General features: G+C 40.6%; 1 protein-coding gene across 1 annotated transcript in view; it reads left to right on the plus strand.

Annotated features, from left to right (window-relative positions):
• sema4bb (sema domain, immunoglobulin domain (Ig), transmembrane domain (TM) and short cytoplasmic domain, (semaphorin) 4Bb) overlaps positions 1–25,067 on the plus strand; it is a 54,662-nt gene that overhangs the window by 10,795 nt on the left and 18,800 nt on the right. The window contains exon 2 of the mRNA XM_030725938.1: positions 4,398–4,836. Coding sequence (XP_030581798.1) covers positions 4,716–4,836 — 121 coding nt within the window. The 5' untranslated portion in view covers positions 4,398–4,715. The remainder of the gene's footprint in view (positions 1–4,397; positions 4,837–25,067) is intronic.

The raw sequence follows: 25,067 nt of genomic DNA on the forward strand, positions 1-25,067 counted from the left end.
TCTGGCCAGACAAACACAGATGAGATTTGATGGCAACTGTGCAATTAAAAATGCTTTTATAGTTCCCTTTCACTTAGATGTGCTCATGATACTGTTAATGGATTGGACCGCAGCCTAATCTAGCCCCATGTCAAACTCAGTCATACTGATCTCATCACAAGGTCCTGCCTGGCTGCTGATTATCTCCGTAAGTGCCTCGCTTTGTGCCAAAGACCAAATGTGAGATGAGTCACTTTGCAGAGAAGAGTTATTGAGAATTCGCAGTCCAGCACAAAGTCCAGTCTTTTAATCAAAAGAGAGCCAAATTGTTAGCATTCGTGCTGTTACCTTTCCAGTGAACTCGACATGACCTGGCCGAGTGTATCGTCCAATGTGTCTGTCACATCCTTTCCCCCCTATGAACAGATGCAGGTATTAATAGGGAGCCTCGAGGGAGGTTCAGAAGGTTAATGAATCTGTAGCTTTAAGCAATATGGCACCAGATTCACCCTTCACAGATACAAGGAACAGCAGACCCTCGCCTAGATGAGCAGATGGGTCCTGTGGCATTGAGTGTAGTTGGTCACTTTTACTGTAACAGCTCTGGTTGAATAGAGCTCTAATCCTATAAATCCTATAATTGTTGCCTCTAATAAGATCACTTTCTTTGCTCAAGTATTTGCTGTCAAATATGATTTAATGCTTATTAATATTTAGTACGTCTTTTCTTCAGACCCTTGTTTCATTGCTCTTCAGATTGGATTAGGACACTGCACGATTAATTTGACATGTACATGTGAGATGGTATTTAAAATGTAAAATAAAATTGGACAAATGCAGTATTACATCAGTTTACATGCCCTTCATACCCTTGTTAAGCCACAACAGATCTGCCTGAGGCATGCAAAGAGCCCATCCAGTGCTCCTCAGGCACTGGGCCCAGTTATATGAACATTTATGAGTCATTGTGCATTTTGGATTCCCTAGATACCTTGTTTCCCAGTTGGCTGACTGGACCTCTTCCTGTTGACATTGTGTTTTATTTTTTGTTTTTTTTAGGCCTGTGTTTCTGTGAGGAGGCAGCTGAGAAAACTGACAAGTATATGTGTGACAAATTTTATTTTATTTATTTATTTATTTATTTTTTGCATAATTCTTTGGTAGAAGTCACAATTCAATTTAAATAAATGAATAAAAGCCTAAAATGTGTAGGCTTGATTTGCTTTATATATATGTTGCTGGCTCTTGATTATATTAGAGTTATGTTGTTCATGATTGTATAAATTATGTTTTGGACCAAACATGTCACTTCTGACCTGTTATTTGATGATTGTAGTGGTCACAGTGTAATTTTTGGTGGGGGCTAACTACTTTTTTTGGGTGCTAAGAGGTCAGTGTGAGTGTGTTGAGATATTTCTTTATGCATTGCTGCCCTAAAGACTTTGCCAAAAAGCTTCCTAATTCACCAGAGTGGCAGGAAACACTTCTAAAAACACGCCACTCTTTTCATTAAAATTTAAGACTTCTGCAGTTACATAAGGATGTGCCCTGGGAGCGTAGAGACCTGAGGTGCACGAGAGATGCTGAGCTGCAATGCTTGTTGTCCCAGCAGGCATGAGAGGGACCACCAGAGGCAAAAGGAAATGTTAGAGGACTGTGGGTGGATGTTTCAGCCTCCAGTGACTCAGCTAGCTTCAGTGGAGCAGCAAGAACCACAGCAGGACTGGCAGTGAAGTGATGAGTGACAAAGCCATATTAGTTGACTGCTGGAGAACCCAGGCTGTGACACTGAGATACTGATGCATTTAAGTCAGCTGCCCAGTCTTTAGCCTAGTCAGGTAGCTGCGAATCTGTTTGTTTAAAGTATGTTCAGGCTAATCCCAAGTATAAAATGGTACTTCCGAGCAGAGCCCTGCCTCAGCAGATGCTCAGGAGCTACTTATTGTCTCACGCTCATGTCGGTCTGTATTTATTGGCTGTCATAAATATTTGTATGAGGTCTTCAGGGAGTTCCTCCAGTGATGCAAGAGACTCCATGTGCTTTGCAGTGTTTACTTTCTAAACCTAACCACCTCTGTGGTTTCTTCTGGGAGGCAACCAGCACTGTCGGGCAATAAGGAGTAGTGAGTTATGTTATATCATACGAGGGCTTTACCGTGTTCATTGAACTGAAGCATCTGTACTCTGTTCTGGATATTGGTGAATTCATAAGAGTCAAGTAATAGCTGCACTTATGTTTAGATTTGAAAAAGATGGCAAATGCATCACATGCAGCTGTTTTGGCCATGCAACAGGTATGCAGCATTGCTGTAGGGAGTCAGGCCATCACTTTGGACCTGATTGCAAAATATTACAATAATGCATACCCCCCTCAGAAAGGGTTATAATAAATTTGGTTATGCCTTTAGACTTTTAACATAGCATTGTGTTAAATTTTTCATTTTGGCTATCAATGTTCCTTTAAAAAAAACAAACTGTTCTTTGTTTTTAATTTAATTTGAAAGCACACCATAGTATATACAAAACTAACATGGTTATCTTGATTAAACAGTGAAGGAAAACAGGATACTTACTGATGAATATACTCAATATTTTAAGATTTACATATTATTATTATTATTATTATTATTATTATTATTATTATTATTATTAAGGTTAATCTTGTTTGTTTTTTTATATGTATATATTCTTTTTCTTAATAGTGTAAATTATTATATTTATAATAACTGCAGCTGCTGTTACACCCAAATTTCCCCTCTGTGGGACAATAAAGGCTTCTTCTCCTTCTTCTTCTTCTCCTTCTTCTCCTCCTCCTTCTCCTCCTCTTCTGGGAAGGCTTTCCAAAAGGTTTAGGAGTGTGTTTATGGGAATTTTTCTTCCAGAAGCACATTTGTGAGGTCAGACACTGAAGCTGGTTCACAGTCTCTGCTCTAATTCTAGTTCTATTGGGCTGAGGTCAAAACACTGTGCAGACCAGTCAAGTTCTTCCACACCAAACTTGCTCATCCATGTCTTTATAGACTGCTTTGTGCACTGGTGCGCAGTCATGCTGGAACAGAAACAATCCCTCCCTCAACAAAACTTTACACTTGGCACAGTGAAGTCAGACAGTACTGTTCTCCTGGCAACCACAAATCCCAGATTCATCCATCAGCTTGCCAAACAGACAAGCATGAATTGTCACTCCAGAGGATGTCTCCACTGCTCTAGAGTCTAGTGGCAGCGTGCTTTACAGCACTGCATCCAACGTTTTCCATTGCGCTTGGTGATCCAAGGCTTGGATGCAGCTGCTCAGTCATGGAAACTCATTCCATGAAGCTCTCAATGAAATGTTCATGAGCTAATCTGAAGGCCATATGAATTTTGGAGTTCTGTAGCAAATGGCGCACTATGACCTCTGTGCACCATGCACCTCAGCATCCGCTGATCCTGCTCTGTCATTTTTACAGGGCCTACCACTTTGTGGCCCACCCCTTTGTGACGATCGCTTCCATTTTGTTATAATACCACTAACAGTTGACAATGGAATTTTTAGTAGTAAAGAAATTTTACAACTGAACATCCTATTATTGTACCATACTGCCATTCATTAAGCTCCTAAGAGCAACCCATTCTTTCACAAATTTCCTGTGGCCATGGAAGTGACTGGAACACCTGAATTCAATGATTTGGATGGGTGAGTGAATACTTTTGGCAATATAATAACTCGCACCTGATCTGCATACTCACACTGAGGCCAATAAAAGTCTGAGCAGTGAGCTGCTCATTGCGCCTTCTTGTGACAAATTACAGAGCTGTCTACAGAGTTAATGTTCTTTCATTTATTTCCCCACATTACCTCAAAATTAGAGCCACACTCCCATATTATTTTCTAGGGGATGTCTCACCAATAAGTATAATTAAATACAGGGATTTAAAAAAAAAGAAAAAAAATCCAGTAGGCGTTTTATCCTGCAAACAGCAAATTGGATATTCAGTTAAGTTTGAAACCCTTCAAGCTACCAGATGATCAGTGTTGTCATGCTAGCTGGCTGAAGTGCTGAATGATCTATTTTGCTGCATTTTCTTTGTGGTGGAAAAAAATAAAACAAAGGGGTTTTGTTGACTGAGGGGCAGATGGATGAGGCAGGTCATTTTTGGGTGATTCTGTTGTTGCTGTCAAAACTAATGAACACCCTGCTCAAATAACAGCTGTTTGAATTAAAATCCACACCATCCTCAAGAATGAGCCCCTACTTGAATGTATTAGTCTTTTTGCTTTTTGTAGTTTATGGTTATAGCGTCAGAAGCTGGATAAGGATCTGTTATTCCAGCTTGTGTTTCATCTTTTTTTTTTTTTTTTTTTTTTTTTTTTTTTTTTTTCTTCACTGTGTTCTTGGAACAGACATAAAGAAACAACTTCTTTCTTCTCTCCACAGATCCAAGATGATTTTAACTAAGTGGCGATTGGTTGGAGCTTAGCACTGATCCACCGAAGAGCACTATGAGTAGATGAAATCCAGCAGCCTTTAATCCAGAAAGGATTCCCCTTCTCTGTGCTAAGAGGCTACAAACTGTATGTAAGGACCATCGGGAGTACAAGAATCAAGTCAAGGACACGTTCTACCCCCCTCTGCCTGCAGGAAGATGGGAGTGAGAAAATAAAGCTCTGTGGCATCAAGAGGAGTTTAATGAATTCCAAGGAATCTTAAAACAAACCGTGCACATCTGTGTCTCTGTTAGAAAAACAGGCAACCATGTGGACATTAGCTGCAACTGTCCACTGCCTTCCTGCTGCCGCACTGCTGTTGGCTAGCTTCCTCCAGTCTGTGACCACCACTGAGGAAGATGTCACACCTCGCATCAGTTTCCCATACAGTAAGTAAAATTTTGTTCAAAAGGTGAAAACTGCAGGTTAGCACTGTAGGAAGGCATGAGTTTGGGCTTTGTATTTCTCCATTTCTGCATGTGGCTGTGATGGCTTTCTTTTTATATCCTCTTTCATAAACAAAACTACAACAGCCAAATGTAAGGAAATAATTTTATTACATGCAAATGCCCTGTGTTAAAATCTTTTTTCTTCTAATTCTTGAAGTGAAACATGAAATGTGAAAACCACAACAATAAAGTATAAATATAACATTGTTTGTCCCAGTTTGCAAGTCAAGCAAATAAAACATGAACAGAATTAAAGAGAGGGCTCATATCAACACTGCAATCTCAGAACAGTACAGCTGCTTTTTTTACTTCTCTACATCATCATTAAAGGGGGTTTATTATCCTCATTTCCAGCTCCATATTTTTATGCTTGGACATCACTAGAGTAGCAATGCATGATTCAGTTCAAATCAACCTGATTTATCTTATTCTTCGACTTGGTGCAGCTGCTCGGTCTCAGTTTACTCCAGCTTTTTTCTGATTGGTTGCTCCTCTGAAGCAACAGATGGGTGGGGCTTCTGTGCTCACACAGCACAGTAAAGATGTCCACTCTCATTTACATCACCCAGAGCCAAAAACTTGTATTTGAGTGTTTGGAGCAGTCTTAAAGCCTAAACTTTTGGCTCTCTAGGATTAATTGTACATATGTTGACCTACATTATTGAAGCTTTGCCCATATTTACAGTGAGCATCCACTAGTGTAGCAGAATGTATGTACACTCACCAGACACTTTTATTAGATACACCTCGTTAGCTCGGCTGGTTCAAAGAAAGTCAAGCTATTGTCATAGCCTTGGTGGTATCAGTGTCAGCGGCGTCTGTTCCACAAAAACTTTAACGTTGGCCATAACTTGACAACAATGTGACCTAGCATGTTCAACTTCACACCATAGATGCATCTACTAAAAATCTCGGACAAGTTTAAATCTCGGCAACCTTGACCTGAAGGTAAAGGTCAGAGGTCAAGTTTTCTGAAAATCTTGTGAATGCAATGACTTGAGATTGATGTGACCTAGGATGTTCACCTTCACACCATGCGTGTATACTGTTCAAGCTCGATCCATCAAACTTCACACACTTGTTCACTGACTATAACGGCATTTTGAAAATATCCCCCACGCTTACACCACTAACCTGAAACACTGATACAAGACAGGATGGATTCGTGCTTTTATGTTTACATGAAATTCTGACTGTACCCTCCAAATGTTGCAGCAGACATTGAGACTCATCAGAACAGGCAGTGCTTATCCAGTCTTCTGTTTAATTTTGATGAGCCCATGTGAACTGTAGCCTCAGTTTCCTATTCTTCGCTGTCAGAAGTGGCACCCTATGTGGGCTTCTGCTACTGTAGCTCATCTGCTTCAAGTTTTATTGCACGTTTAGAGATGCTCATCTGCATACCTTAGTTCCAATGAGTAGTTATTTGAGTTACAGTTGCCCTCCTGTAAGCTGGAATCCAGCCATTCTCCACTGACCTCTGGCATCAGCAAGGCATTTTCACACAGAGCTGACACTCGGAAGCTCCTTCAGTGACAGACTGCTGCATCCTAAATGCACAAAGGAGCGTTATCGTAGATCCTTCCTCCCAGCAGCTGTAAGACTTTATAATCATCACTGCTCCCAACAAAAACCACAATAACCTACACAATGTAGGATAATATATAATATACTGTAAATAGTCCGGCCTGTTAAGGTTCAACACACAGGCACATCATGTACATTGTATATAGTGTTGTTATTATTAGTAGTATTAAGGTTAATCTTGTTTGTTGATTTTATATATATATTTATATTATTTTCTTAATAGTGTGAATTATTATATTTTTACTTATATTTATAATAACTGCGGCTGCTGTTACACCCAAATTTCCCTTCTGTGGGACAATAAAGGCTGTTTCTTCTTCTTCTTCTTCACTCACTGAAGACCAGCCAGTGAGTGCCAGAAATCTACTACAATAATTGAAATTTCAGCAAAAATATTACTATGAATTTTGAGTTAAGACTGGACTACTGTTTTCACTTTCCAGCACAGCACATAATGAACGGACCTAACAGTAGTAACTAAGTAGGTCAGGGCCAGTTTTAACAGTGTAACATAATAAATATCAGTGATGTGCAAAGACAGCATACACAGCTGCAACAAGTGTGCAGTGAAGCAGCTTTTGCAACAGAGTGTGCATAGATCTCAAATGCCTGTAGGCCCAGATGCACACATGCCAACTGCGCTACAAACCTCTCTGCATAGATGCATGCAATTATAAGTTTTGTTCCCTGAGGGTTTTTTTTCATTAGATGTCACTTTGCAGAAAATTTACTGTCTCTCTTGTTAGTTCCCCCACCCTCAGGCCTTGACAGAATGACTGGGGGAAAATATGCATAACACGTGATTCTGCAGAGTGAAGAGCAAATGAAGTGCAACAATTTGGGGCCCAGTAGCCCCAGTAGCACATACAGTCTGGCTTCATACCTTCAAAAGCACTTAGTTCCTCCTCCCGTTTTGCTTCTTCTTGACCTTTTGCTAATGTGCGACTGAAACAATTTATCTTGCAAATATAAACTTAATGTGTCCACTGATTGAATGGGAGACCTTTTTGCACCTGACTTCATCATTGTATGTAACTACTCCACACACACTGCCGCACTTCCTATTATAATAACTGTGGATTAAGCTTTCATAATTTAAAAACATGCCACAGTTTTTCTGTATTTGTTCAGCTGACAGCTTTTTGGTAATTGATTGACGCATTATGGAAGCTTATGACAAATGAGGTAGCTGTTTGGATATGACTCACAGGGGAAATTGGCTGCTTTTTTTTTCTTTTTTTTTTTTTTCTCTCCCTTCAGGAAAGCCTCGCTAAACACTTTTCAACATCTTGACTTGGAGCTGTTGAAACAAGCAGTTCTGCATAGCCAACAAGATGCTTCTTAAAATAGGCTTCTTGCTTCATACAGTGTATTTATGTTTTCATCCAGGCAAATATTTTAATCTAGCATCAACCACAGTACAAGCTTGAAAAGGTTTAGAGGTAAGTTGGCTTCTTTAAACATTACCTGCCTGAATTTTAAGCCCTCCCCCCAGAAAGCTTGTTTTCTTTCCTTTTCAACCAGTTTAGCGAGACATCATCCTGTGATTCACATGCACCGCCTCAAATTGGCATCTCTCATACCCAAAAACCACCTTTCACATCCTTGAGCCATTTAGCTTATTTCTCTAAGAGCTGAATAGATGAAATTGGCCCAAGGCTGGTTCCCAGCAAATGAGTGTTTTGCAAACCACTGATGTTCCCCCCCCACCCCCAACTTCTTCTTCCTCCACTCAGCATTCATCATCTAAATTTCATGTATTTTGACATGAGTGGTGAGTGATTGAGGTTGCCAGCTGGAGAGCATATAAGGAGTAGTGTGAGAAAACATGCTTTTTAACTGACAATTTGGTATAGAAAGTCTTATTTGAATGTCACTGACGGTGATTATACACTATTTAATAAGAGAACAGCTTTGTGCAAACACTAACATGCTTTATATTATAAAGTAGCTTTCATTTGACCTCCACCAGTGACGGAAAACATGTATAGCAGGTCACCTCTGTAAACTTCTGCTTTTGGTTTGCATGCTCCTTTTTTATTTATTTATTTTTTTAAAAAGGGGAGGGGGAGGACCCGGCCTGTTTTCTGGAGAGAGCACCCTTGCCCTCCTCCTTGAAAGGCGTCCCTTTTCCTTTTTGTCCTTCTTCCTTCTCCCCTCGCTCCTTCCTTTTCTCCTAATGAGCAAGCTAATCTCTCATGTGTAGTGAGTAGAGGGTTTTGTGGTTGCTGCAGAGGGAGAGCTTGTCTGTTTTTCATTATGGTTCTTGAGCAGAGGCAGAGCGCACAAAGGATCACAGAGCAGTAAGCAATGGTTAGGCATACAGCATGTATCCCTGCTAGTTATCAGAAACTTTTCAGGCAGTACTCTTTCTCTAGAGATCCACTGAAGAGGTGGATTATTTATGTCCTTTGAAGTTTTTTTTGTTTTTTTTTTTTCCCAGTTGAATCAAGGAGACATTCAAGTTCAGACTTGAGTGTGTTAACTACAGTGTTTCCCACACATAGACTTTAGTTGGGTGGCCCGCCCAAGTATATTTTGCAGTCTTTAAATTTTTTTTCTCATCCAGTGACACGATCAGACCCTCACTTTTATTTTGAAAGTTCAGTCACTGCTAATCGGCTACCTTTCTGGGCAGCAAGTTGAACAGGATGCTGTTGTGGCCATCCTTGATTATTCATTTAGCTACTTCCCGAGAGAGTCCCTAGGGACAGCAATTCCCCTCTGACCCAGAGTGGGCACACCACCTTTTCTGGCTGAGAACCATGGCCTCAGAATTGGAGATGCTAATTCTCATTTCTGCTGCTTCACACTCTGCCGCAAACTACTCCAGGGCAAGGTAGAGGTAACCTACTGATGAAGCCAGAAGAAATGTGTCCTCTGCAAAAAGCAGAGATGATCCTGAGGTCACCAAAATGGAAAACATCTGTTGCTTGGCTTCACCTAGAAATTCTGTCCATAAAGGTTACGAGCAGTCGGTGACAAAGGTATATGGCATTTTAAGAGTGTGGCTGTGCCTACTCTGTGTGCACACATACCCAGACACACCCTGCGCCCCTGCTGCCACCACAAATACAGTCAGATTCTCTGGGGAGCTGTATTGAATATTATCCTTTTACTGCTGTGAATCATCATCCTCTTGAAGTAATAATTTGACCTTAAAGAAATATGATTAATTGCTGTCTTGCCTAAAGATGAATGAGATTGATACCATTGCGGTATCTGGCTGTTAAGGAGCAGAAGGGGTATTGTAGTCTGACTCAACTGCAGGAAAAAGGTGTTTTTTACATTTGAGATTTTTTTTTTTTTTTTTTTTTGTAAAGATTGAACAAGCTCCCAAAATGCCAGCTAATCATCTTCTACATTAATCACAGTAGTTTGGCCGTGTGTTTAATGCAATTAAGTAGTGATCAATTCCCTCTCCACCATTATCCCCTTTTTATTTTTGCCTTTTAGCTTCTAGTTCCTTTTAGTAAACAGATACGACCCTGATCAGTTCACATCGCGTCTTGTTGTCATTCGTGAATTCTTTACCTAGAAAAGGAAGATCTGCTTTACTGTGATAATGGTAACAGGGATCCTGGAAGAAAGATGCTCTTAAACATAGAATGCACAAGCCAGATCTATACACAAGTAGCATCCAGAATCTGTCAGTTACTGTTTTCCATCCATCAAGGTTTTCATGCGTTGCACCATATACTGTATAAAACAAAGGGAACAGATCAGATCGGCCTGAACACTTTCAGAGGAGCAAATGAAAATGCCCATTTGAGCCGCACTGCAGAGCGTAATGTGTATGCTCTGTGTACACAGTGTCCTTTCTTGTGTACGTTTGGTTTATGTTCGGCGAATATTGTCTGCTTTCTCTCATGCATGCTAATCCACCGACCTTGGCAGTGTGTGGATTGCGGTTCAAAAACAGAGGAGGGGCAGCAGGTGGGGGGTGGGGGCTTCAGACCAAAGACTGGTGAGGTTTTAGACATGCTTCGATGGCCACCTAAAACCCAGCAAGGACACGCCCACTGATCCTGAAAGAAAAGCGGCCTGTGGCTTCCAGCAGAGGTGGCACTCACAAGTGCCTGCATAAAAAACCATAACAGCCACAACAATGGATGATAATTGCAGCACATCAACTCTGTCTGTTTCAGACATTTTAATGGCTTCATCACTCACACGGTCCAGGGAATGTACAGAAAAGTTGAGTCTTCACAGATTTCGATCAGGAGCATTTGATTTGAAGAAAATGGCAAGCAGCAAGAAATAATAGCCGTAGCAGTTAATTAAGATGGACAGAGAGGAATGTGAGGTTAAAGAGTGTCATTAGGTAATTTTGGATAGCGGTGCTGGCGTGTACATTTGGTTTGCCTAATCACTATTAAAATGTTAACAGCATGGGTTTTCAGTTTTTCCATTGCTATAACACAAAAAAGAGCTTTTCGTGATTGGCTGTAGCATGAAAAGGCATTTATTTGGTTTCTGTGGTGCTAAATCTGCATTGTGGTGGACTTCTGAGACTCACAAACAAATGGCTTTTGCACACATTGTTGTCAAAAGGGCTTTTTTTTTTTTTTTCTATAATATATTTATTTATTTCAAATGAGAATGACCAAACAAACAAAACCACTGGAACAAAAAAACCAAACAACAATCTGCTGCTTATATTCCACGCACGACAATCTGCAGGAAAAGTGGTCCATCCCACAGAAAGAAATACAGACCCAGCAAACGATCCTGAAAATAAAATGAGAAAAGTGCATAGTTTGCAGCAAATGGGATGTTAAACATGCTTTATTAGTGGAGATACTCGAACCCCTATCTAGTACGTAACATTTGGCTCGTAGGTTTTTCTTCCTAAACAACAGTATCAGCTATTTGGAATTTGTTAAATTAAATTCATTAATGTTGTTCATCATCGTTAAAATGATTATGACCGGATCCAAACAAAGTAGAAATACTTTAGGGTAGGGCTGCACAACTAATTGAATTTTATTCTTGATCACAATTTTGGCTTCCTAGAGTTAAATGAACATGATCAAGTGATATTCAATATGCATGCTTCACCAATAGAATGCAAAGCAAAAGCAAATCACTGCTTAATGATATGTGTCAATCACGGCTGTTTCCTGCACTGTACAGCTTGAAGTTTTGTGGACAAGTCTGGATGAGTAACACTATGTTAAAAGACAGATATGCAACAAAAAAAAAATCAAAGGTCTGGCACAGCAGAAGGTGAAGAGCTCGTCCTTTTGAAGCAGATTATCTTTTTGGAAATACTTTGGATTTAGGGCAAGTGATATTAACCAAGAACAAATCGCATGTAAAGAGTGCAGAGTTGTGTCTGCTCTGCTGAAATAACCCAGTTACCAGAATAATTGTGATATGTTATTCACAATTAACTTATTTAACTGCCTGAAAACACACTACAAACTACAGCATGATGAATGCATAAAGGCCACAAAAACGTTGCAATCGTTGCTAATAGGAAGCAGTCTCAACTCATAAATGCGAGTCGTACAGCCTCCCAGTATATCCATCCACATCACAAAGATGCACTGAAATCTTCAACACTGACTCACTCCATTTCCAAAGATATGTATCCACTAAACATGGTGAGTCATGGAGGGTTCAGGAAAATGGTCAACCTAATGGACTAAAGATGTTGTCCCCTCACACAATAATTCTTCCAAAGTTACAAAACTTGCACCATTTTATTCCCATTATCATGTAATTCCAGTTAATGGAGTGAAAGACTTCACATTTTGCTTTTAGTAGATTCACTTAGACCATGTGAATAAACGCCTTATTTCTCTGCAAAAAAATGTAAAAGTGAAAACTGTGCCTTTGTTTTTAAATGTTTGTTTTTCTTCTAAGAGATGCACTGTTTTTAGGTGAATAAGGAAGACCAGTTTTATTTTGATGCCAAAATTTGTACATTAGCAGGAATGGAACACATGGGTATTAAAGCAGTGTTAGATATATTTGTCCCCATAGGGAAATTGGATTGTTATGTTTACATGACAGTGCAATAAGAACATTTTGTCACTAAAACCAATGGATAATCATGGTTAATCATCATGATCTCAATATCGATCAAAATAATTGTGATAATTATTTTGGCCACAATCCTGCAGCCCCATTTTGCATCTTGTGGAGCTTCATTACATGCATGTGTGTATGGCTTCTGCACTTCACCAGTTTCCTTCAAGTGTGGTTGGTTTATATGAGATTATTTCAAATCACAACTCCTTTTAAAACTGTTTCATTAGGAGGAGATCCTACTACTCTGCTAGCTCCATTGTTTACACTCGTGTGTCTGTAATGGTCTAACTGTACACAGTGACAAGCTCAGAGCAAGTTTGCCCTCCAACAGCAGAGACTATGCGAATTCAATGGAAGAAAGTTTCTGTGGATTCTGCCAACGTAGAATTGAAATTCATGGCACTTATGGCTCTTCTGTGACATCTTTCCATTGTTTTGTGCACTTAGTCACTTGGACAGTAACACTTTTTTCCCTCACTTCTGAATTGCAGTTTTGTTTTGCATTAGAAAGCAGTACAGTGAATAAGTTGCATTAAAACCTCTATAATTTCAAACATATGGTGACATGATTATATGTCAAAACTGATTCCTATAACAGCATTTTTAGAAGTGTCTGCTCATGCACTTTTCAGGAAACTCTTCAGGCTTTACATTTGAGCCGAGGCTGAACTGAAACGGTTAAAGGCAGCCGTCTCATGTATCTTTCATTAGAAGTCAGAACTTTCCTGATTTGGTTCCAGTGTTTTAATGCACTCCACATGCATTTTACTCTTGCTATAGTGGATGTGTGTGGAAAAGAGACTGCTTTGTTTTATACGTGTATGCTAAAGTCACTTATTATAAAAGCTGGCTTAATTTATTGGTTTTTAATCAACCACATTAAGTGACAGCCTTCACAGGTCTCTGTAGCCCTTATGTTCAAATGTGGAGACAAGTGCAGCCAAGCTCCTGAGCTCCCCAGGCTTCTGATCGCAGCAGGACTATTGGGGAAAAAATCATGACAGTGGAAGAGGAAGAGGAAAAGCATTCAGCCTTTTGACCAAAGTGTGTGCGTGCGTGCGTGAAGGCATTAGCAAAAAGTGTAAACCAATGTGCTTGACCACTTCTCATCCTTGGTCACTTTGTGGTGGATGAGTGGAGAGCATGAGACTCAGTGCGACTCCAGCCTGCTCTTCTCATCAAGGGCCTCTCCAGAGATACACACACACACACACACTAGAGCAGAGGATTGTGTTTGTATGCTGTGGTAGCACTTTAAGACCTTCAGCACATGCCAGTCCAAAGTGAGTGCACTTAGTAAACTGCAAGCAGTTCCACTGGTGCCCTAAAAATCGACAAGTGTGCAAACGCAGAAATGGCTGCAGTGGTGTATCGATGTGTACTTTTATGGGATTCTAGCTCCAGCGGAAACTGTGTGTTGCTAACCAGCTGGTTTTGGATATTTCCTGCATTCAAATCCACTTTGCTGAACCATAGATGAGAAGTAATTCATTAAGCAACGCATGAAGGTGCCTTTCTGTCTACAGATGGAAGTGTGAGTGAATCCCTTGCTTTGAAACAAACAAAAATGACAGTGGCTGGATTGATTAGCATTATATTTATTTTCCTAACATTTATTGTCCCCACAGGGTGAACTGTGACTTTTCTTACCCTCTGAGCTTTCTTGTTTCATGAAATATTCCAACAGCTGCTACTTCAATTGCCACGTGTAGATGTTTAGCTCCTCCCAATGTTATGGTGATCCACAAATTTTTTTTTTTTTCCCCAGAATTTTTCATCAGTCATCATCATCATCATCATCATCAACTCTTCAGTGCTTTCCTGAAACACCTGGCATCCTCATTATCTTTATTTTGTGTTTAGTGCTAATGAGCATATTAAACATTTATACCTGCTTCACATCAGATGAATATAGCCTTGCACTTTAACAAATATAGTTATAGATTCTTAGATTCTGACTATATTCACTTGTGTGTGTCAGACTGTGCAAGAAGCTAGCAAAATAAACCCTTGAAATAATGGAAGCATTAGATGTATGAAGCATCTTAAAATGTCAAAAGGTCCAGACTATTTCATTAGTGCTCTACTTTTTTGTTTTGTTTTGGATTTGTTTGTTTTTTTGTTTTTTGTTTTTTGTTTTTTTTTTTTTAATTTTCTCCTCTTTTTGTACTTTTTCTCCCCCCCCCCTTTTTTTTCTGAAGTGACCAATGTAAACTTTGAATTTTTTTTCTCATATAGTGATAATCAGTAATTCTGTTATCACTGATAACAGAATTACTGTAGAAATAAAACCCACCTCTGTAGAACAGAGGTGGGTTTTATTCCCTGAAGCATTGATAGTAAGAGTCTAGTTTTCAGTATTGAGCTTGGTGAATTCACACAAAAAATTTGATTCATCACACATTTTAGTCCTTGGCCCATAAATACAGGTGTGTGCGCATTTTTGTTACTGTTACATTTTGGCGCCACTTATCTGCAATAGCAACTCTTAGCATTTGCAGAGTTTTCACACCTGTTGGAGCCTAAAACTAGTTTTGCCATCTGTTTCTTGAAATTATAGGAGCATTTGTTTTTGTTGAAACATTACATCACTATGTAAGCACTACTGTATCCTGTTAACAGTGTAACTAACAGCCCACCACCCACTTGTGCCATACGGGACCTGAACCAAACACGCCCTCGGAGCTAAAGCAAGCAGGCAAACTGTAAACACTGTGGGAGCTTCCTTCATAGGGCAGAGACTAAATTAGAGTTTATTGCTGATATATAATATCTTAAATGTAGTGGTATTGCCTACCCCCACAAAAGAGAGGGGATGGAGAAGGAGTGTTTGAAGAGGCTCCCCACACAACAAGCATGGGCATGTCTGCTTTGAATTGAGTGAGGGAGTAATGCCAACTGTTTGTCTCCCTCTTTCTCTGGCTTTCAGGGTCTGTGTTTGAATAAATCACTCAGATACATCCATAGAGTCTCACCTCAGATCCAGGATTTCAGCTGTGATGGACCGCTGTGCTCCATCGACTTGCTGGTTTGAGTGTTGGGCGGGCGCGTGCCAGTTCTGAGTGCATCAGGATGACACCTAAGAGCCTTTAATTACAGGGCAGAGCGTTCTGTCTCTGTCAGCTCCTCTGCTTTTAGAGCTATGCTGGGTTTTATGCACTGACCTCATCCTTGTTACATATGTGTTAGAGAGATTTTCTTCTTCAGCTGGTGAAGGAAGCTTTTTTCCAGGATTTCATGGCTTGTAGGCTGCACACATTTCAAACAAACATTCTGTCATTGCATGGTTTTCTCTCGCTGCTCTGATGTGTTTATGCACCTGTAACCATATGGCACCATTAACACCTTTTTTGAAGCCTAATCCTCACATGCAAACAAACATTGGACTTACACATTGTCAGACTCTGGTTATTATCTGCAAGGCCCAGCTGTCTCTCAGTAGGACATGCACACACTCACACACACATTAAGACATGAACAGAACAGACAGCATATTCACTCACACATAAGTGCAAAAAAGCCATTTTTACAAACAGCACAGCAACTGGGTCTCATGGCCTGGCTTTATGGATACTGTAGATTTCAGCACAGCCAGTTTTATTTCCCATCTAGTAAAGTCAGATTTTTCTTTGCCTACTTTCTTCCTATCCTTTTCTGTGGCTTTTCCTTTTAAAATGATTATTTTCTAGACATCAGTTGTACTTCCATACCTGCCAAATAAACATGATGTAAAAGAGCAAAGCAAATGTCTCCCCAGAAATGGTGTCCTATTTCTTTAACTGGAACAGAATCTGCTCAAATAACCCAAGTGATTTTTAGTTTATTTTCCTGTGGTGCTTCCCAGTTAGCACCCATGCTCCCTCTAACACACTTTGTCTCCTCATCAGAGGTCCGACTGTGCAGACAAACTGTTTCTGTGCTAACTTGGCAGGTAAACTACAGCAGCAGAGATCAGAGCTGCTCTGCTTTTAGTTGCCAGTAGTCACCAGCGATGAAATAACATCACTTCGCCTAAGCATCAGGAGCGGCAGTGCTGAGATGACCTTGAAGCGACTTCTGTCGGCTTCTGTCAGCTCCAGCATCGCTATCAAGCCCTTTGTCAAATCATGTCAAACAGAGAGCCTTGAAGCTGTGCACTCTTGTGTAGCTTTATTTAGCTGAGGGCAGAGATGGTGTTTGTTTTTGCTTTTCTTTCTCTTTTTTTAAAATATAAATTGGTGTCTTGCATGTGAGATAAGCTGAGCTCAGTCTGAGATTGATATCAGCTGTGTTACACTCTCCTCCTTTTGGTTTTCTCATCCTGGCTGCAAGCGAGCCCCTTTGTCCCCATTGCCCCCTTGTGCCTTGTGACTTGGCTCATGCTGCTATAGTAAATCTGGGGCATGTTTACACTCAGTGTTCTGGCAGGCGTATACCTACCAAGCAGCCAATCAGTCACTCCACCCTAAAATCTCCCATTAAACCTTTGAAAAAATTTATCCTGCTCCGTTTTTTTCCTAAATGTGATGCCTGCCAAAGTGCTACCACGAATAGTATTTCTCTGTAACGCTGCGTCTGCAAGCTGGCGCCCTGTGATGATATCTTAGTTACCTCGATGGTGAGTAAGCACACACTGAACTTGCGCAGCTGTGATGTGAATAAAAAGGAACGTAAATCCTGATTTTGGCACTCTTGTCACTCAGCAAATGTAAAATGCAAAAAGATGGGGAATATTTTGAGACAAAGGAAAAAAGATTTTATTTAACTTTTTTTGATTCATTGCTATATTTTTTCTCAAGGTCTTGGTTTCTGTCATAACAGATGAACATTTTTAGAGCCATACTTATTCAATTTCTTTCTGAAAGCTGTATGAGAAGATTGATACTTGTGTGTATTCTAAATGTGACCTTCAGCCAGCTGCAGCACCACTTTGCTTACCACATTAAAGGCTGTAAAGGAGATAAAGGGTAATAAACTGTATATAAAAGACAGACATGCTATGACCTGCACTCTGAGGTAGCCAACTTGTTTATGCTGTTTCGAAGCCTTGAGTTTAACATGTTGACATGCATGTTGTGAGACAATTAATTGCTAAGTTATGCGCTAACACTAGCTAGCTTGGTTAGAAAGGTGCATCCACTGATGCTAGTACTAAGTAACACACAAAAAATAAAATACAAGATTGTAATTCATTGAAAAACCTGAGTGTGGACTTCTTGGTCAGTATGTTAGTACAATTAACTACACAGGAAACCTTTTTATTTGTCAGATAGGTGCATTACAAAAATGCTCAGTCACAGACATCACAAAAAGGTCACATTCAGTTACCGTATTTTTCGGACTATACGTCGCTCCGGAGTATAGGTCGCACCAGCCAAAAAATGCATAATAAAGAAGAAAAAAATATATACAGGTCGCACTGGACTATAAGTCGCACTTTTTTGGGGGGGGGGTTGATAGAATCCGAGACCCAGAGCAGAAATTCCATCTTGAACGGCAATTTAAAATAATAATGGATTAAAGAACAGGACGAACACGGTTACGCCTACGTTATGCTAACGTAGCACATTCAGCTACATGACGCACAACGAACACGTGTTCGGTATGTTAACGTAACATTAAGTTATTCAGATAACCATAGCATAAAGAACATACTAACAAGTTAACCAAACCATCAATCCATTGAATTCTTCATCCTCGGTGTCACTTCTAAACAATTCCGTACACTCCGTAGACGAAGCGCCGCTTCCTCTTCTGTGTCGCGTTAGTCAGACTCGTCGTCAGCTGCAGTTCCAATTATTCCAGCCTTTCTGAATCCCAACAGGATGGTTTGTCACTGAAGCCCATGTTTTCTTGATCCATCCAATGACTTCCAGGAAAGTTGGGTGGCGCATTCTCCCAGTTGCCGTTAAGCTGTGCTCTCCATCCATCATCCACTGCGCCCACAGGTTACGCAAGACTGCCTTAAAGCTGCAGTTCACGGAGATGTCAAGTGGCTGGAGTATTTTGGTTCATGTGTTATAAATGTCACATATACGTCGCTCCGGAGTATAGGTCGCACCCCCAGCCAAACTATGAAAAAATATGCGACTTATACTCCGGAAAATACGGTACTCGGTTTCTAGTAGAGCTGGAATCCCAACAAAGTGACTTGAATTAGCTGAGGTACAGACTAACAGACAGCTAGCAACTAACACCACCTGTCAGTCAAAGGAGGCCAGCACATTTCAGGTTGACCCTGCACTGGGTCTGTGCACCTGGGATCTTTTAAAGCTAAGGGTAGTAAGTTAGTTAGTACACCCTATTGTTTCTATTGTTTAATGCACTGAAACCAAAAACCATTAAGTTGCAAAAAGAACCACTCAGATGTAGTAATTAATGCCATTTTACCTCTTCACCCTAAGCAGGTCTTCACTAATCAAGGAAGCCTAAATCTGTACATAAAAATGACTTGGTGCTCTCTATGTCTGTCATGGTCCTGGGCCGGTGGCCCAGTGTTTTGTGTTCTCTTGGTTCTGTTTCAGTTATTTCTGTGATTATGTTTATTCTCCTTTGTATTCCTCAGTTTGTTTCTAGTCCCTTGTTTCCCTGTGTCAAGTCTACGTGTACTTTGTCTAGTGACTTCCTGTTTTATTTTGACAGTCTTGTGTTCCCCGTGCTTTGTGTTTAGTTTTGCTTCCTCTGTTATTAGTTTCATTTGCTTCACCTGCTGTGCCCTGGTGTTTCCTCTTGCCCTGATTACCTAATGTGTATTTAAGCCCCCAGTTTTCTTCTGTTCTTTGTTGTGTTGTTGTCTATGTTCCAGCTGTGTGCATCTCCCTTCCTTGTACCCCTTAGTTTTAGTTCTGGCCACAGACCAGCCCAGTTTATTAGTTTGTACAGTCCTTGCTCTCAATAAAATCCTTTTTAAGTTCATTTTTCACCTTTTTTCTGAGTCCTGCTTTTGGGGTCTGCCTTACTTTCTCTTCGTGATAAAAGTGTTAGATAAACTCTCTGGTGTGTGTGTCTCTCCATCTCCCTCCCCTCTCTTCTTGTGCACAGAGGTGCATATATGCAGCTCTGCTGTTCTGTTTAATGGCTTACATATGGTTGTGTGTCAGTCCTGTGCAGAGCCTATGGATAGCTTTGCAGACCGTCATCGACGTGTTGTAGCTGTTTACTGTCACCAGGGAGCAGCGTCAAAAACAGCCAGTTTATGGGCTCTTCTTGCTTGTGTTGTTGTTGGTCCTTCAGACAGATGCAGAGAAGAGGAGAGTTATAACTTACAAAGAGCTGAAGTCAAACTGAATCTTTTTCTTTTTTTTTGTTTGTTTCCCATTCATCTTCCATTCATGGCGAACCCACTGGTGCTCCAGTTTCCTGCTTCAGCCATAGACAGTAAAAAAAGAGAAGCATAGATTTCTGTTTGGAAAAATGAAGCCAATGCAGAAATGCCTTAAATCTGCATTCTACCTGAAGGTCACCATATGACAATAATTGTGGTTGCAAAAAGATTTCCAATCTTATAGAAGTCTATGGGGGAAAGGCTTTTGTTCCTGCCCTCTGTAAACACTCTGCTGCTGAGTTCCAGGTTTTAGTCACTTATTTTGGGGTCATACTGAATAAAAAATGAAACCAATTTTGTAAATCTTGGTCATACCATGTTTTAAAAGCTTTAATTAGCTGTGGTATTTTCCTCTTGCTCACTGGCTATCAATCACAGGTCATTAGCCAATGAGCAAATGTCCTCCAAGCAGACTAGCACTTATTGAAGCCAATAAGCTCCACACGTTGCAACATTCCCATGCACATATTGCATTAAAGGTCTGGTTGTGCACACTAGTACTCCAATCTATAGGCATAAAGTAGGAAATACTAAATTCTCTTCATGACGTCTGTAGCTGCTTATTGTGTGTGGACAGAATTAGTCTGATTTCCTCACTTTAAAGCAACAGTTTCATAATCACAAAGCATCTGCTCTCGGAAATCCTCTGTGATCTGATTTTGTCCTGCCATCTCTAGCTCCACTGAAATTAAGGAAATCACAATGAGTGAATATACAGTGGTGTGAAAAAGTGTTTGCCCCCTGCCTCATTTCCTGTTTTTTTGCATGTTTGTCACACTTAAGTGTTTTGGAACATCAAACCAATTTAAACAATAGTCAAGGACAACACAAGTAAACACAAAATGCAAGTTGTAAATGAAGGTGTTTATTAGTGAAGGTGAAAAAAAATCCAAACCATCATGGCCCTGTGTGAAAAAGTGATTGCCCCCCTTGTTAAAACATACTATAACTGTGGTTTTTCACACCTGAGTTCAATTTCCCTAGCCACACCTAGGCCTGATTATTGCCACACCTGTTCCCAATCAAGACATCACTTAAATAGGAGCTGCCTGACACAGTAAGGTCCACCAGAAGATCCTTGAAAGCTACACATCATGCCGAGATCCAAAGAAATTCAGGAGCAATTGAGAAAGAAAGTAATTGAGATCTATCAGTCTGGAAAGGGTTATAAAGCCATTTCCAAAGCTTTGGGAATCTAGCGAACCACAGTGAGAGCCATTATCCACAAATGGCGAAGACATGGAACAGTGGTGAACCTTCCCAGGAGTGGCCAGCCGCCCAAAATTACCCCAAGGGCGCAGCGACGACTCATCCAAGAGGTCACAAAAGACCCCACAACAACGTCCAAAGAACTGCAGGCCTCACTTGCCTCAGTTAAGGTCAGCGTTCATGCCTCCACCATCAGAAAAAGACTGAGCAAAAATGGCCTGCATGGTAGAGTTCCAAGAATAAAACCACTGCTGAGCAAAAAGAACATTAAAGCTCGTCTCAATTTTTCCAAAACGCATCTTGATGATCCCCAAGACTTTTGGGACAACATTCTGTGGACCGATGAGACAAAAGTGGAACTCTTTGGAAGGTGTGTGTCCCATTACATCTGGCGTAAAAGGAACACTGCATTTCAGAAAAAGAACATTATACCAACAGTAAAATATGGTGGTGGTAGTGTCATGGTCTGGGGCTGTTTTGCTGCGTCAGGACCTGGAAGACTTGCTGTGATAAATGGAACTATGAATTCTGCTGTCTACCAAGAGATCCTGAGGGAGAATGTCAGACCATCTGTTCATGTTCTCAAGCTTAAACGTACTTGGGTTCTGCAGCAGGACAATGATCCTAAACACACCAGCAAGTCCACCACTGAATGGCTGAAGAAAAACAAAATGAAGACTTTGGAGTGGCCTAGCCAAAGTCCTGACCTGAATCCTATTGAGATGTTGTGGTACGACCTTAAAAAGGCCGTTCATGCTCGAAAACCCTCTAATGTAACTGAATTAGGACAATTCTGCAAAGATGAGTGGGCCAAAATTCCTCCAGAACGCTGTAAAAGCCTCATTGCAAGTTATCGCAGACGCTTGGTTGCAGTTGTTGCTGCCAAGGGTGGCCCAACCAGTTATTAGGTTTAGGGGGCAATCACTTTTTCACACAGGGCCATGATGGTTTGGATTTTTTTTCACCTTTACTAATAAACACCTTCATTTACAACTTGCATTTTGTGTTTACTTGTGTTGTCCTTGACTATTGTTTAAATGGGTTTGATGTTCCGAAACACTTAAGTGTGACAAACATGCAAAAAAACAGGAAATGAGGCAGGGGGCAAACACTTTTTCACACCACTGTATTTAATCCTCTGGCAAAATTAAATTCCACATAATTAATCGTTGAGAGATTATTTAGTCTCAGTGGACAAAAGACACTGGGCTCTCGGATGCTGTTGGTGTTTAATGCAGACCTTGTTCTTCTAGTTGTTTTCCACTGCGCTCTCCATTACCACGGAGGATTCAGACAAACCACCAGGTTTGACTTCCAGGTTGGAATTCAGAGATCCTGCTAACTAATTCAGCATGTTAACACCAGCAATAAACCAGTTATATCGCTGGTAGGTGTGATGTGATGACCACTGGCAGAGGTTGAGGGCCTCACTTGGTGACAGCCAGCTGATTAAACGGGCGGGTGATGAATGGAACTGGAGCCTAGCTGTGAAATGACCTGCAGTTGCTGCTGCTGTCTGTGGATGCCTGTTGTTCTGCTGCAATCATGTCAAAACACACAAGTGATCTGCTGCATCGTAGAGTCGAAATTTCCCTCAAGAACCACCCTCTGAAGGCGAAAAACGAGAGAAAGAGCTTTGGTTTTTCTTTCTGAAATCACTGCAGCTTGACACAGCACTGACATTTGTTACCACTTGACCTTCTGCTCTTATTAGAAATCCATCTCAGCGTGCTTTGAAAATAAGCTCTTTCTTCCGTTTCTTCATAGTTCAACATCTCAATCCAGTCTTTCTGCTTACCACAACTCCCACTCAATACCCAACCTCAAACCCAACCTCCTGCTAAGTAGCCTTATCCTGCTCCCGAACTAAAAGTTTCATGGCTTTGCCCTTCCCTGCTCGTTATTCCATTGTCTGTCTAAGAGATTGTCACTGTGATTTATGTCAGAGAGTTTTAATATGCGGAGGAGAGGCTGTTTTTGGTTCCAGTGAATGTCCAAAACCCAGGGGAATCCTGACAATCAGGCTATGATATGTCCCCCTGTTGAGAGGAGAGATGGCACGCCTTTGTCTGTAGGGTCAGCTGGGACTCAGTAAACCTCACTTTATGAGCATTTAAGGACATTTTAACAGACTTAATTTACCTTGAAATAAAACTACTTTTTCCTCTTTCTTACAGGAAGACTTGTGTTCTTTTTTTTCTGTCCTAAAGGACCTCTGCATGACAATAGGAAATATTGTTATTATTTTGCATCCCCTCCCCTGAGTTTAATGACAGATCCTACTCTTCACTGACTCCAGATGTCACAATGTTTTAAACGGAATGAGCTGCAGAAAGGGTCTTCAGTTTGATTCTGGACAAGATATGGCTTGTGCAGCTGGCTTTCACTCCCATAAGGAGAAGACTGTCATCTGCTAAAGTGCCTTGAGTGTTAGATGAGCCATTTGTTTGTGAGCATATTGAAAAGTTTAAGTCATGGGTTGTAGGGTTGTAAACATTTATTGCAGTTTTATCGGCTGCATTTGCATTATGTGCCTACGCACCACCTGGTAGCACTGAGGAAAAACGTACTGCGCTTTTTTTTTTTTTTTGGTTACTTTTAGAAGTGTCTAAATTTGAATCCAGCTTGCTGATTATACATGTGGAAAGCCTGTAAACGGTTTAACGGCAGCAAATATTAGTGTTTACGACCCCGGATTCGAGCCAGTAATCTTATTTGGACAAGCAAATGGAGTCCGTGACCCCCAGTGTTTTGGCTTGCGAGGGACATTCGGTGTGTTTTAATATGTTTGGAACGAGAGGCAAGAGATAAACATTTACAAAGATGGTCAAAAGCTGCAAAGAGTGGGAAGCATGTACGCAGAGGATGCACAGATATTACATCACATGTATTTAGTAAGCTTTTTTTTTTTTGCTGAGAAAATGAATATCTAATAGGATGCAATAACATTCACCCACAAAGATACAGGTAGGACTCAACTTGACTGTGATTTATCTAAACCCTGAAGGTCTTGAATAAAAATGCTTTATTGGATTTTGTTTTGCTTTTATATTCAGTCTTTTTGAGGTTTGTTATACAGTTAGCCCAAGTGAAAAGTGACCAATTGTCAGACCTCCTGCTGCCTGTAAAAGCTGGCTCCAAAAATCAATCCAATCCTCTTCACAGTAGAAAGCAGTAAAAAGCTGCTTTTGATGCCACTATTGCAAACATTGAGTCCTCTGTGATGCTAAGGGAATGCTATAAAAGGAGCAATGTGTACATCAAATCTGTATTTAATCAGGAGAATCATTTAAAGCTGCAGGAAACGGAGCGACGTGGGGAAAAAGTAACTCATTTGACTTCTGGCCCACTGCTTAAGAGATCATTTGAAGAAGCTGTAGAATCAAGGAGATTTAGATTAGTGTTGAGCAGAGGAAGCTTTTACCCCGCTGCCAGTAATGATTCGAGCAAAAAGGGGGTCGGCCAGCACAGGAAAGTGTAGACGTGGCTCATTGCTGTATGTGTGACATGTTCTCATGGAGAAGCTGCTGGCTGCCACTGAAGGAACAGAGAGGACACTTGCCTCCAGGGGTGAGGCTTAAAAGTACAGTCAGTTATTTTTTGGCTTTATTTAATAGGGAAAAAAAGAATATTGTACTTGTAATTACACACTATTCAATGTACATTTATATCTCCCAACAAATGAATGCATTCTCATAAACCATGCTGCCCCATCATCTTGAATACAGTGGCCAAGATGGACATTGTGCTTCTGCCTAATCACGTTTTATGTAAGTGCAAGAGACCAGCCACATACATAGTACATCAGAGGCAGAAGAGAAGTGATCTTGTAGGTATTCATGTAGCATGGAGGCATTTATTTAATTTTTATTTAATTCATGTCTGCACCTTCAGACTCAAGAGATGAAGGATCATGCATATCTTTTTATCATCTGAGAAGGAGTATCCTGCACCAAAGAAAGGAAAATGTGAAGGAAAGAGACCGGTAGTCTGGATAAAAAGGTTTTCTTCTTCCTCCTCACCTCAAGCCTCA

The sequence above is a fragment of the Archocentrus centrarchus genome, chromosome 3 (assembly GCF_007364275.1).
Source record: "Archocentrus centrarchus isolate MPI-CPG fArcCen1 chromosome 3, fArcCen1, whole genome shotgun sequence".
In the NCBI taxonomy this organism is placed as follows: Eukaryota; Metazoa; Chordata; class Actinopteri; order Cichliformes; family Cichlidae; genus Archocentrus; species Archocentrus centrarchus.